Here is a 15,340-nt window from a genome sequence, read left to right as displayed (position 1 = left end):
TGGATGATGGATAATGATGAATGACGGATGATGGTGGATGATGGATAGTTATGAATGACGGATGATGGATAATGATGGATGACGGATGATGGTGGATGATGGATAATGATGAATGACGAATGATGGTGGATGATGGATAATGATGAATGACGGGTGATGGTGGATGATGGATAATTATGAATGACGGATGATGGATAATTATTAATGACGGATGATGGATAATGATGAGTGACGGATGATGGTGGTTGATGGATAATGATGAATGACGGATGATGGTGGATGATAGATAATGATGAATGACGGGTGATGGTGGATGATGGATAATTATGAATAATGGTGGATGATGGATAATTATGAATGATGGGTGATGGTGGATGGTGGATGATGGATAATGATGAATGACGGATGATGGTGGATGATGGATAATGATGAATGACGGGTGATGGTGGATGATGGATAATGATGAATGACGGGTGATGGTGGATGATGGATAATGATGAATGACGGATGATGGTGGATGATGGATAATTATGACGGATGATGGTGGATGATGGATAATTATGAATGATGGGTGATGGATAATGATGAATGATGGTGGATAATTATGAATGACGAATGATGGTGGATGATGGATAATGATGAATTATGGGTGATGGTGGATGATGGATAATGATGGATGATGTGGATGATGGATAATTATGAATGACGGATGATGGTGGATGATGGATAATTATGGATGATGGATAATTATGAATGACGGATGACGGATAATGATGAATGACGGATGATGGTGGATGATGGATAATGATGAATGACGGATGATGGATAATTATGAATGATGGTGGATGATGGATGATGATGAATGATGGATGATGGATAATGATGAATGACGGATGATGGTGGATGATGGCTAATTATGAATGACGGATGATGGATAATTATGAATGACGGATGACGGATAATGATGAATGACGGATGATGGTGGATGATGGATAATGATGAATGACGGATGATGGATAATTATGAATGATGGTGGATGATGGATGATGATGAATGATGGATGATGGATAATGATGAATGACGGATGATGGTGGATGATGGCTAATTATGAATGACGGATGATGGATAATTCTGAATGACGGATGATGGTGGATGATGGATAATGATGAATGATGGTGGATGATGGATAATTCTGAATGACGGATGATGGATAATTCTGAATGACGGATGATGGATAATGATGAATGACGGATGATGGTGGATGATGGATAATGATGAATGACGGATGATGGATAATGATGAATGATGGATGATGGTGGATGATGGATAATGATGAATGATGGATGATGGTGGATGATGGATACTGATGAATGACGGATGATGGTGGATGATGGATAATGATGAATGGCGGATGATGGTGGATGATGGATAATGATGAATGATGAATGACGGATGATGGTGGATGATGGATAATGGTGAATGACGGATGATGGTGGATGATGGATAATTATGAATGACGGATGATGGTGGATGATGGATAATGATGAATGGTGGATGATGGATAATGATGAATGACGGGTGATGGATAATTACGAATGATGGGTGATGGTGGATGATGGATAATTATGAATGATGGGTGATGTGGGAAGATGGATAATGATGAATGACGGATGATGGTGGATGATGGATAATGATGAATGACAGGTGATGGTGGATGATGGATAATTATGACGGATGATGGTGGATGATGGATAATTATGAATGATGGGTGATGGTGGATGATGGATAATGATGAATGATGGGTGATGGTGGATGATGGATAATTATGAATGACGGATGATGGTGGATGATGGATGATGATGAATGATGGTGGATGATGGATAATGATGAATGATGGTGGATGATGGATAATGATGAATGACGGATGATGGTGGATGATGGATAATTATGAATGATGGTGGATGATGGATAATTATGAATGATGGGTGATGGTGGATTATGGATAACTATGAATGACGGGTGATGGTGGATGATGGATAATGACGAATGATGGGTGATGGTGGATAATTATGAATGACGGATGATGACTGCTGATGGTGGATGATGGATAAGGATGAATGACAGATGATGGTGGATGATGGTAGATGATTAATTAATTTATTCCAAGCTTATAGCATTGTGTAGAACACATATGGTTTACAATAATTACATACCCGTCCCAACATACAGGTGTACAAACACGTTCAAATGGAATAACATAAATATTAGAATGTCTACCATGTGTCCATGATTCAGGTCAATGAGAAAAATACTAATAATAGACAATAACAGCTCGAAATGGAGTGGAAAGAAAAACATATCGTAAGTCCTACCCCATTGTTCATCACTTTGCTTTGTGTTGTTGCAATAATTTAACAAAGTTACATTTGATGTACATGTGATCTTAATGTTATATAAATTGCCAGGAAAAAAGGCTCTAATGGTTGTACATTTTATCAAAAGTTCTAGTACTATGATGGTTGACATGCAGCAACAGGCCACAGCGCCCTGGCCCCAGCCAGTGCCAAACGCAGCATGCCACACAAGCACACCACCACCACCACACCACCACCACCACACAACCAGACAACCACACAACCAGACAACCAGACCACCACACAACCAGACCACCACACAACCAGACAACAACCAGCATTTACCTCATGACATGTTAAATCAACTCAATAATGGCATAATTTTGTAATGAGCCACTTGTAATTGGTCATTTCGGTCTCAAGGTGAATGGTTGTAATGCTCCCTGGTCAGAGACTGGTCAGATTATCACTGCTGTGACTGTCATTGATCTGCCTGTAGACTAGGGCTGCAGCTATCGATTCTTTTAGTAATCAATTAATCTATCGGTTAATTTTTTTGTACATTCCATAAACCATTTAAAAGCATATTAAATCGTCTTTTAAATAAACAGTTACAGTTCATTGTAATAAATAAGTTTCTGCCTAAAAAAAAAAACAAAACATTTTATTCTTAATTTCACATAAGTTTGTCCCCAAAACAGCAACATTTCACTTCACCAGTCCAAAATGTTCTGTTGTAAATAAAGAATATATAAAGAATATATATAAAGGGCTAATTAAGTTGTCACCAGACTGTTACAGTTTGAAATTAATTTGCATATTAGTTTGTAAAACATTGTGTGTGGTCCAGTGATGCTGGTGTTTGGAGCGGTGGCTCTACATTTTGCATTTTGTCACTTTACGGAGTTGGCTCCGTGTCATCGTGGACTTTCTGTTTCACATCAGATTATTATAGCACGGTCGTGGTCCTCCTGCTGTTTCCATAGATGTATTGGCCGTTTCAAGGCGCTGGAGACGAGCGCGTGGCATGTTTAACATACGAGTGTGACAGGGAAGCAGAGTTGGGAGCGCGGGGTACGCGGTGGCGCGGTAAGGACGCGGAGGCTGGGGCGGGCGGCGCGCAGAACGAGTTGTGGTGGTTAGAGCGGCAGCTTAGAGCGGCAGTTAGAGCGGCAGTTGGAGCGGCATCGTGCTCTTTCACGCAACAAAACTCTTCCCGGTCACACCTATAATAGATCCATGTGTCGCACTCGTGAGTTTTAAACACGCCGCTCTCTCTGTTTTGCTTCAGCCGCTTCAGGTAGAAGCTCCGTGGGAAACAAAAGTGCCACAAGTCGCTCCGCGCGCCACAGATTCACGTGTTTTTAATAAAATATGTAAATTAAACGAAGCATCGAGGCAATAAAATAATAATCAAAGCATTTTTGTAATCGAATTATTCGATTAACTCAAGTAATCGTTGCTGCCCTACTGTAGACTTAAAGAGATTAAGAGACAGCTTTTGTTTTTGCTTTTGATATTGCAGCAATGGGCCCTGTTCAATGATTTCTCCTTCCTGCAAATGTCCCAAATTTACCCCAATGATGTAATAACCATCATAACGTCTGGCACCACCACACCACACCGTCCGCACCAACAGCAGCTACAACAGCACCCGCGGCCCATGTCCAAGACCAGCCAGAGCCATCACCTGCCACCATTGACCACCACCTGATGGTATACATACATACCTACACCTATGCACATATTTATACATACACAATCACAGCTGTATATACCTACACTCATACTATATTCACATATTTAAACATATACAGCATCTTGACATTTCACCAGGTATTTTAGTTTTCCAATTATTTCTACTAAGGGGAATAATACCTAAATTAAACAATAATAACCTGGCCACTCTACTGAATATGAAAATACATGAGATAAAATACTTTGTGCTTGGAGCCTTTGGCCCAGTGTGTTGGGCAGTCGGAAGTAATGTGTGGTATCTCATTTGACGGGTCTGAGCGAGGAATTGCCGTCAGCACAAATGGTGTCCTTCTGTGTCTAACCAGGCCAGAGGTTTCAGTGCCCGGTGTGATGCATTTCGTTTGTGGTGTTGGTCTGGTGTCTGAATGCAAATTGAGTGTGCAGGGGTTCTCTCTTGCTGACAACACCCTCTGTCCTGTGGAGGAACTTGCCCATTTGAACACACAATCCCTTGTATGTTTGTGTGTGGTTCTGGAGAGCTGTCAGCGATGTTGGAGAAGGGCTGTACTCCTCTTTTCTCCACTGTGGAGTGGAGTGAAACGGTCTCGAGATTAGTGTGGTGGGGCGGGGGGCCTCAATTCTGATTGAAAACTCTTCAGTTGTTTAAGGAGGAGGGAGGCTGGGGTTTGCCCTGTGTAAAAAATGACTTTATTGCAGATCAGATCAGAGCTTTGCTGGTGTGACCCAGAATGTGAAGCTTAATGGTCACATACTGAGAGTAATGTTGTGCCCAGGGTTCCTGTACAGGTCTTATACTGAGAGTAATGTGGTGCCGGGGGTTCCTGTACAGGTCTTATACTGAGAGTAATGTGGTGCCGGTGGTTCCTGTACAGGTCTTATACTGAGAGTAATGTGGTGTCGGGGGTTCCTGTACGGGTCTTATACTGAGAGTAATGTGGTGCCGGGGGTTCCTGTACAGGTCTTATACTGAGAGTAATGTGGTGCCGGTGGTTCCTGTACAGGTCTTATACTGAGAGTAATGTGGTGTCGGGGGTTCCTGTACAGGTCTTATACTGAGAGTAATGTGGTGCCGGGGGTTCCTGTACAGGTCTTATACTGAGAGTAATGTGGTGCCGGGGGTTCCTGTACAGGTCTTATACTGAGAGTAATGTGGTGCCGGGGGTTCCTGTACAGGTCTTATACTGAGAGTAATGTGGTGCCGGTGGTTCCTGTACAGGTCTTATACTGAGAGTAATGTGGTGTCGGGGGTTCCTGTACAGGTCTTATACTGACAGTAATGTGGTGCCGAGGTAAATACAAATTACAATCAGGAGTTATTATAATCAAGAAATTAAACAAAGTAAGGACCATTATAACCCTCTGACTGATTTTTTAAAACATTCAAATAAAAACCATAAGTCCACACCTTTCTACAGTGCGGTAGGATGCGCAGTGGCCTGCTCCACTCACACATCACACCTCATTCTGGACAAAAGAACTCTGGAACATTCACTCGGACAACAAACAAACAAGAACAACTTTGGACTATACCACTTTCGGCCAGTGAATTTCAATGGACCTTTTCCTTGAATGTAAATATATTGTACATATTGTAAATATCCCCTGTGTGTCATCCCCATATTCACAATACAACACCTCCTGCACCATATGGTCTCCTGGTTTGTGTTTTTAACTCTTCACTTCTGGTCACTTCAGTCACTGTTTGATACATGCTACAACGGCATTTATTTTACTTGTTTATTTGATATTTTAATGATTATTTTACTGTGTTCAGCAACACAAAGGGATTATAGGCAAATTATATAAGTTATACAATTAGGTTAATTAGTGGTAACGCAAGAGTAACGCGTTTTATTACAAAATAGCGCAGTAACAACGCGTGGCTTTTAAAAGTAACGCTAACCAAGACTGTTCAGGAATAAGTATACAGCTTATGGATATTTTATGTATGGTGAGGCCAAAATTGTTAATTGGATTGTCCAATTTAATGATCAATTATGTCAAAATCTTGTCTCGTCTCGCTCTGTGGACCCATTCTTGTTGTGTCCATAATTAATAATAAAAAATGCACTCTCACCTGTGCGAGGCCCGTCCTGCTCCTCCTCCAGATCTGCCAAACTGATCTTCAGGTGGATCCCTTCCAGGATCTGAGTGCACCGGTCTATGATGTGTTGCATTTGGAGGAAGCTAGCCGCGGTTAAGTAGCTAATAATGTCAGCTAGCTGTAGACATAGCCGACCGGTGTAGCAGAAGGACAGCAGTTGCTCAAACACACATGGATTCCGGATGACGGTGAGGGAAACTGTGCTCATCTGACTAAGAGACATGTGGTCGCGGAAGTAAGGGGAGCTAGCGGCTAACACCACCTTGTGCGCCCTGAAGCTCTGGCCCTGCACATGAACCACGATGTCACAGAGCCTCCCCTGCACCCGGAGCTGGTTCAGGTGGGTCAGGACTGAGTTACTGAAGTCCGGGATGTCCACCTGGATGCTGCCTGAGCGCTCCATCATCTAACCTGAAAACAGAGGAAGGGGAAGTAAAACAGAAGTTCTCAGGACTTTTTCCCCCCAATAAACATATAAAAGAGAGCACAAAACACCCCTGAAGGCTTACTGAAGAGGGTGACCCCGGAGCTTGTATCTGGTACTGGAGTTGCAGTACCTCCCATTACTATACACTGCGTTTAAAAGTCACCAGCAGCTTCAAATACCGTTTGTACAAATGCTGCTTTGTAACTGCTTTGTAATGTCATTTTAGCAGCTGCTCACCTAATCGATGCATTTGTCTGGCAGAAACCTTCCTCATTGTGGCTTTATTTGCAGGAATCCTTGTGTGCTCGGAATCAGCAACAAATCTCTTAAAGTTCTCATGAAATATCTAAGGTTTTCATACGCTTTTCAGCACAAGAGAGATCCTTTTGCTTTCCCATATTGCTTGAAAATGGTGGTCAACTTAATAATGTGGAACCTTCTTTTTAAGTATTGTTTCCTTTAATTGGACCTGGCAAACTAACTGGCACAAGAGTCTGAGAGTGATTCCACTGACCCAAAGAGCCCCACAAGACCATCCAAGAGTTTCACTGGAAAACAAACTAAAAATATCTTTAGGAACTAAACACAATTTGGGGCATTTATGTGTATTAATCATATATTTTGAAAATCCAATCTTAAATCACTATTTAAACCAGTGAACACCAGTGAACAATATAACAGTTTTAAAATTCTGTAACTGGGACATCAGGGGGACTTCCGAGGCGATGGCGCCGTAGTGCGGAGGTTATGAGTTCACCTGGGGAGATCCCATACGTGGGAGGAGACTGATGAAGAGACGGGACACTCACTTTGTGAACATACTGTAAAGTCTCGCTCAGGTTAGTAATGAATGAAAGTTTAGTGCTCACAAATTGTCACTTTATTTCTAGAACAGAATTGGTTACTGTCGGCCGTAACCACGCCAATAGAACAGGAAATGTTAAAACCCGGTCCCCACCGCCCGCTCTTAGCCCCGCCCCAGAGACCACACACCGAAACAAAACAAGTTACTCCCATCTCAAACACAGGCCCCCCCCCCAAAACTTATAACCAATCTGTAATGACCTGAACTTCACAAAATAACACTGCATTTATAACAATAACAAGATAATGTTTTAACATTATAATCTTAATGTTGCAACACTATCAAAGAAAAACAAGAAGAAAAACTCCACAGAGAATCAGGCTAGCAGTGCTGCACCTAAGTAGGGATGCGTACCGCTCCGGATCTGGACTTGTAAAAACGTCTCGGTTCAGGTCCAAAAAAACCGAAATCCCGGTGATTCGGTTCTGGACTCATTAAAAATCTACCACTCACATTCTATATCCTTTACGTTCTAGAATCCAAACCATCTTAAATCTTCCACAGATCGCGAAATTCGCGCTAGAAAAGACGTAAACACTGACATCACTGAGACCACGAGTATGGGAAGTGTGACGTGGGTGCAAAACTGAAGTGCTGTAACTGTGGGGAAGAACATAGCTCTGCCTTCGGGGGATGCAGGTTTAGCAAAAGAGCTGCTGAGGTGCAGAAAATAAAGGTCTCTCAAGGTATATCCTATGCAGATGCAGTCAAGAAAGTTTCAAGTAACGAGTTTAGAGTAAATACAGAGAGGGGAGCCAGCGCTGCTCCCAGCCAGGGCGAAATGAGAAAGGCCAGCGTGGCTCCCAAGAAGTGTGAAGGTTTCAAGAGTGGAGGTCCCAAGTGTGCAGGTTCCAGAATTAATGAGAATACCCTGGTTGTGGATAGAGAGGATTTTGTACTCTTTATGGTGGATGTTGTAAACTGTGCTGCTCAGACTCAAAGCAGAACTGAAAGGATCAGGATCATTGCTAAAGCTGCAGGGAGATTCCTTGGAACAAAGGAGCTTGATTGGGCAGATATAGAAAACAGGCTAAAGGCGCTAAATGGGAGTCGGAGTGATGGGGGTCTGCTTTTGGGGAGTCAGAGTGATCAGAGTGACGAGATGGGGGTGGGGGTGGTCTCCTGTCCTCGCCCAGTCTCGTAGACGCACGGCTACCAAGCAGCGACATCAGTGGACATATTAAAGCCTATAGAATGAAGCCTAAAGAATAAAGCTGTACGGTGGAAGCACCGAACGTCAAAGAAGGAGAGGAAGATGAAGAAGAGTCTCCCTGGAATAAAGCCGGTTGGTCTCTGAAACAACAACCGCCATAAAACAACAACAACAACAACAACTACGACAAAGTCTGAGGAATAAAGTCTGGCGGTAATGCAACACTTGGATGCCAACCGCCATAAAACAACAACAACAACAACTATTCTAGTCACAAAGACATATCATGACCTCATGGGCTTTGTAACACCAAAGCAATGGAAGGAGTACTTTTACGGACTACGACAGAGTCTGAGGACTACGACAAAGTCTGAGGAATACAGTCTGGCGGTAATGCAACACTTGGATGCCAACCGCCATAAAACAACAACAACAACAACATCACTGTCAATGGCGCGCCCGGAGCCATCAGCGACGCACGCGTCTTCCGCGCGGCAGAAGTTGAAGCCGGCGCAATGAGTTTAAAGATGCGAGAGACCGAACATTCGGGAAGATCGCTGGCTTAATTGAACCGTTTTATGCCGCCGCGTGCGTCGCCGCTTGTGCCGCTCCGTGAGTTAGTTTAAGACGCTTGTTAAAGGAGCCGCTTGTGCTTTGGTTTGGGTGTAAATATTGTAACTTCTCGCCAGGGCCGGCCCAAGCCTTCAGGGGGCCCTAAGCGAAAACATTTTTGGGGGCCCCTCACCACGTCATCAGAATCAGTTTTATTGCCATTGTCAGTAAACAATTCACATATGGGAACTTTCTTCAATGCAAACAAAGCGCACCAAAACTCCAGGGCATCTGTTTGCCAGTTAGTTTATTCTCAACACCTCACAAGCTCAAATATTGGTAACTTAAATCCCACAATGCAACTTGGTATTCCGCTGACATCACCTCTACTCCCTGTACAAATAACACACGTCCCAGATATGTTTTTGGGCGTATTTGTGGGCGTTAAGGGTCTACAGCCACATTAGCACATTAGTTTAAATTAATGAACAGGGGGGGTCTGGGGGCTCTCCCCCAGAGATTTTCAGACCTTTTTTGGGTCTTCTCCTGCATTTTAATGTGGTCCAGCCGGCTAAAGTAAGAGTAAAATGTTGAGGTTGTAATGCTATAAAATGATGTGATGAAACTGTGCCAGGAGAAAATGATTAAAGCCAGTTATTAATACATTAGTGTACTTAATTACTCAATACAATATTGGCTATGAAAATTATGATCAAATTGATTCATTTTAACTGAAAATGTAAAATTAATAGTTATCCTTACTAATTTATCCTTTACAGCTCCCAACTGTTCCTTCTTGCTAAAGTGACAAAACAAGTTATATTAAATTAAACAAATGGCATAAGCATTGCTTGATTAACAATTAACACTGATAAAACAGTGCAAACATGTTATTCCCAGAGAATGAACAGAACTAGAAGTGAAGGTCCAAGCTTAGCTATAGTGAAGAGACTGCGTTTCTGCAACTTTGCCACTTATATAAAAATATATAGTATTATTCTATAACAGACGTAATCATAATATGTCCCGTTATTTTTCACTATCAATTTATTATAATTTATAACAAATAGTCTAATGATGCTTTTTAAATAAATTGAAATGTTTTATTGCTCTATTAAAAGTTAATTACAATATAAATGTTTGTTCTGATCAGAACATCAAACACTGGACTCCTGCATGAAACAATGCTGCGATGTGATTGGCTGATGGACCTTACATGCATAAACCTTTACGTTCCTCTTATTGCACGTTAAGAAGTCAAAGTCAAACAGACATCACGAGTCACGATTGATCTCACACATGGTGATGTGAGAGAGAGGGGACGCAAACTCAAACCGCTCATCTCTAACTGAGGCTGCACAGGGGCCCGGGACAGGGGCCCGGGACAGGGGCCGCACACTGTTCACTCCAAAGTTTCACGTCAGAGGTTCTGGACGAGACGGCGCTCGTTCGGACCGGATCTCCGCCTCTTAGTGACCCGGGGCATAGACGCCCCTCACCGGCCTCACCTGCAGCTGACACTACCGGGCTGGTGTAAATGTTAAGCTCATTATCTTTCATTCAGACATATTGTGCACGGGGCAGAGCTCTCGTCGCTTCCAGTCTGAGCGAACTAACGTGACAGAATCGTGTTGTTTCAAACAGCAGCATTAACCGTCTCTTTGTAAGATAAATTCAATACCTGGAGAGTGTTGCAGTTTCTTTACATCGTCAAGAAGTTTCTTCTTTCGTTTTTCGGCACCAGGAGATATATTCCTCTGGACATGAGGACCACGCAGGGACCACGTTGTGTTGTGTTTATGTTTTGCTCTTCTGCTCGCGCACAATGAAGTTGCACAATCAGCGCAGGTTTGGTGTATTGGTTGCCAGATTGTCATTACAAATAAATGCGGTTTGTGCTTTATATGTTACCGCTGTGTGCGCTGCCGCGCCAGCAGCGCTACTACACTAGTGGCACACGCTGCGCTTGCACTTCGCATAAGACGGGTTGCCAGATTGGGGGCCCTATTAACGCCTCGGGGCCTTACGCGGCTGCTTAGTTCGCTTATAGGCTGGGCCGGCCCTGCTTCTCGCTCAGGTCAGTAATGCTGGTTTAGTGCTCACAAGTTGTCACTGTTGTCACTAACCATGGTGATGGAACAGGAACATCAAAAACCACCGTCTCCTGAGCCCGCTCTTAGCTCCGCTCCAGAGACCGCACGCACGCGCACTAGAGACTAGGGTCGCTACAATATGAATAAAATAACTGTTATGTTGTGGTGTGATGTAGCATTTATTTAGGTGGGTTAATGTGCAATATACATATTTATACATCTAAGTAAATACTAAGTCAAGGTAATATTGTTTAATTGCTGGATTCATTAATTGGAGCTTATATTTTGTAATAGTATTTGTATTCTACAGTTGTTAAATATGGTCTTGTGTTTAATGCTGTTAATATGATGTATTTTGTGTAGTGTAAAATATTTTCATATTCTATTTGTGATACTGCTAAGTTGATTGTTTTATAGTGGTTCTATTTGACTGTTGTGCTAGTTTTTGAAGGTTTTTACCTGACTTTGATGCCAATGGATCTGCAAAATTAAAGAGTGGAAATGTATCTAAAGGCATTAAACTTCAGGTGTGGGGAAAAGCCCTGTCAAACCAGTAATACACTTGACAAACATAGTATCAGCTGAAACAGCTGCCCTAATACCAATACTCAACTTGCTCTTGTTCAGAAGTTGTTCCTCTAGTAAAACACATGAATGTGTGTTAGCTAGCTAGTAGCTTGTGATTTGTAAGTTGTAACTTCTGTTAATAAACTGTGAATAAACCAGATAAATTGAGTTTATTTCAATCTGCAGTTAAGCCTTGTGTTTGATAGTCGTCCTTGTTCATGTGTCTTCAACTTAATTTAGCCAAGTAGCTTGTGTTATGCTCTTATAACACTATGCAAAAATGGCCGGACTCATTAGGTCAGGACCTGAACCTAAACCTCTGGATTCGAATCCGGACTTGAACCTGAACGTGGGTTTAGGTATGCATCCCTACACCTAAGGTAAGTTTATGCTTCATGCGTCCGCTAGGTATGAGACACGCCCCCTCGCGCACCGTTCGCTCGGACCGGATTTTCCGTGTCGGGGTCAGGGGCGCCACGCTCATGGGCTGCGCGCTCGGGCCCCGCCTGAGGCGGCGCGCTCGGGCGCCCTGCCTGAGGCGCCGCCTGCGGCTGTGCTCTTGCGCTTGAGCGCCGCCTGCGGCTGCGCTCTTGCGCTCTGTAGTAATCTGGTGCCGTAGGTTCCTGTACAGTTCTTATACTGAGAGTAATGTGGTGCCGGAGGTTCCTGTACAGGTCTTATACTGAGAGTAATGTGGTGCCGGGGGTTCCTGTACAGGCCATATACTGAGAGTAATCTGGTGCCGGTGGTTCCTGTACAGGCCTTATACTGAGAGTAATGTGGTGCCAGGGGTTCCTGTACAGGCCTTATACTGAGAGTAATGTGGTGCCAGGGGTTCCTGTACAGGCCTTATACTGAGAGTAATGTGGTGCCAGGGGTTCCTGTACAGGTCTTATACTGAGAGTAATGTGGTGCCAGGGGTTCCTGTACAGGTCTTATACTGAGAGTAATGTGGTGCCGGGGGTTCCTGTACAGGTCTTATACTGAGAGTAATGTGGTGCCGGGGGTTCCTGTACAGGCCATATACTGAGAGTAATGTGGTGCCAGGGGTTCCTGTACAGGCCTTATACTGAGAGTAATGTGGTGCCGGAGGTTCCTGTACAGATCTCACTGCAGATGATAGACGCTTGAGTTTGACGGAGGAAGTGAAGAATCCCTGGGTCAAATCTGCGCTTACAACATGGAAGGAGCTGATCAGAAAAGCTTTGATATGTTGAAAGAATCCTTTGACTTGGAGAAACAGGACTTTTATAGCTTTTATAGAGTTATTATAACCAAGAAATTAAACAGCGTGATATCATCATTACAAACCTTTGACTGAGATGTGTGTCAAGGCTTATAAATCCAAACTTTCAAGGGGAATGATATCTTAATCATAGCAATGCATTTCTAATCTGGACAGCAACTCTACTAAATATATTAAACACAAATAAGAAAGAGAAGGTCATCATGTTTTGACAGATGAAGAGTGGAAACCATGTACATTCAGAGGAGGTTGGGAGGTCACGTTTCTGTCTAAGCCCATGTCAAAGTGCTCAGTATTCACAGGGAAATGCAGACTGTTGGAGAAACTGTGGCAGCAGGAGGCAAACGATGTCATGTGGTCTGATGACAGTTTTTGACATTGCCATTCTTCTCGATTTTGGAACTATGTACCATATTTTCCGGACTATAAGTCGCACCAGCCAAAAAATGCATAACAGAGAAGAAAAAAACATATATGTCACACTGGAGTATGAAATGTAGTTACAAGTGTGAAAATAACATATATATCACTTATATGTGATATTATTTAAGTGAAGTCACACCCCGGGCAAAACTATGAAAAAGGGTGCGACTTAAAGTCCGGAAAATACAGTCCTTGGGGCCTAAAGTCTCCTGCCATGGACACAGTGACTGATACCTTTAGATTGTGCTTTTGGCGGCAGAGAAAAAGGCCATAACAAAGAAAAGGATGACGCAAAACCCCCGACGACCAAGAACTGGACATAAAAACAGGAACTAGACTAATGGAATCTTATTTTGGTTAATTTGACCAACTCTGGGACTCGCTGGGACTGTTTTTATACATGTTTAAATGTGTAGTTGATGTCCGTTTGACTTTTGAATGTATTTTGCTCACGGGTCATGTCGTTTTTTGTGTTTGTTTATTTTGGGGGGGAAAAACATTAAAATGTACATTTAATGTATTTGATGAAAACGATCTTTTGTCCATAAACGTCCTCAAACAGCTTCACTTGAGCTTCCATCCATCCATCCATCCATTTTCTCCCGCTTGTTCCCTTTCGGGGTTGCGGGAGACTTCGGGCCTTAGGAGGGGTACACCCTGGACAGTAGCCAACTCGTCACTTGAGCTTCATCTGCGTCAAACAGAGTGACAATATTTTCATCATAAGAACTCTGCATTCTATAATTGATTCATGGAAAGAATAATTGCTAAACTAATAGATTAGCTAAATGGTTGTTAGTTGCAGCCCCAATTCGACACAGTAAAAGTTGTTTTATACATTTTTATTTGTTTAATCATTTTGGCCTGGTGCACAACATGGTTTCCATGTGACACTTTCCAAATGGACTGATATGAAATGGCAAAGGTTTTACAACAGCAATAGTGCAATTCAAATCAAATTATTACATATTTTTAAAAGGGGAAATCATTTGGCTGAAACCCTGAATGTTTTGTTCATGTTATTGAATTTGAATACATCATAATCTCAGATGGTGGGCGGGGCCTATTTACTGTTTTCAAAATAAATGAAATCCACAAACATTGACATTTCACAAACCTGCAAATTTCATCTCATGAGTTACAATCACACCACAATGTTTGAGGCTTAAATACTCTATTTCACGTTTAGGTGTTTGTGCCAGTTTTTGTTTCATGTGGATAGAATTATAGAGGTCAACAATCTGACTCGACAGTTCAAACAGCCAATCCCACGATCCAATCACCACCAGCTCAACTTCAAAAGAACGTGACGTTGCAGGAGCACAACATATGTACAATTTTTAATCATAACCGTTTGTTTTTTACAGAATTAGTAGCCCGACCTGTCAAAAGCACTCGCAGGAAAAACATGAACATTTTATTTTTTTTAAACTGTACATTTGTGTCAGACGTCAAACACGGTGTTTTTACGTCATCTATTATTGCACTATATTTCTGCAATGTATTAGTCAACCCTAACATTAATATTATAGCATGTTTAGCTTAAAATAAAACTGAATTAGTAAACTACTGTAACCTACGGATAAAAGTAAATCAAAGTTTAATCAAATGCAGGAGAAGAAAAGAAAAACTTGCAGAAATGCTTGAGTAAATATATTTCAAAATCAGAATGACTTTTATTCGTCCATCACTGAAAATATGTTTATTACAGACATGGCCTAAAATTAGTTATTACAGTACAACTGACTCTTTCTCCTGCAGAGCAAAGGGCCACTAGGGCCACACTGAGGGGCCCCTATCAGCAGGTACACCCAAAAGCCGCACAAAGTTCTACACG

General features: G+C 42.4%; 1 protein-coding gene across 1 annotated transcript in view; it reads right to left on the bottom strand.

Moving 5' to 3' along the window:
• The window catches only part of zbtb37 (zinc finger and BTB domain containing 37), a 38,975-nt gene extending 32,390 nt beyond the window's left edge, over nucleotides 1-6,585 (bottom strand). Inside the window, exon 1 of the mRNA XM_072439391.1 lies at nucleotides 6,151-6,585. Coding sequence (XP_072295492.1) covers nucleotides 6,151-6,583 — 433 coding nt within the window. The 5' untranslated portion in view covers nucleotides 6,584-6,585. The remainder of the gene's footprint in view (nucleotides 1-6,150) is intronic.
• Between the last annotated feature and the right edge of the window lie 8,755 nt (nucleotides 6,586-15,340).

Source organism: Eucyclogobius newberryi, unplaced genomic scaffold (assembly GCF_026437365.1).
Source record: "Eucyclogobius newberryi isolate DKJ021-1_F unplaced genomic scaffold, fEucNew1.0.hap1 SCAF_9, whole genome shotgun sequence".
Taxonomy (NCBI): domain Eukaryota; kingdom Metazoa; phylum Chordata; class Actinopteri; order Gobiiformes; family Gobiidae; genus Eucyclogobius; species Eucyclogobius newberryi.
This window is presented reverse-complemented; position numbering and strand designations above follow the sequence as displayed.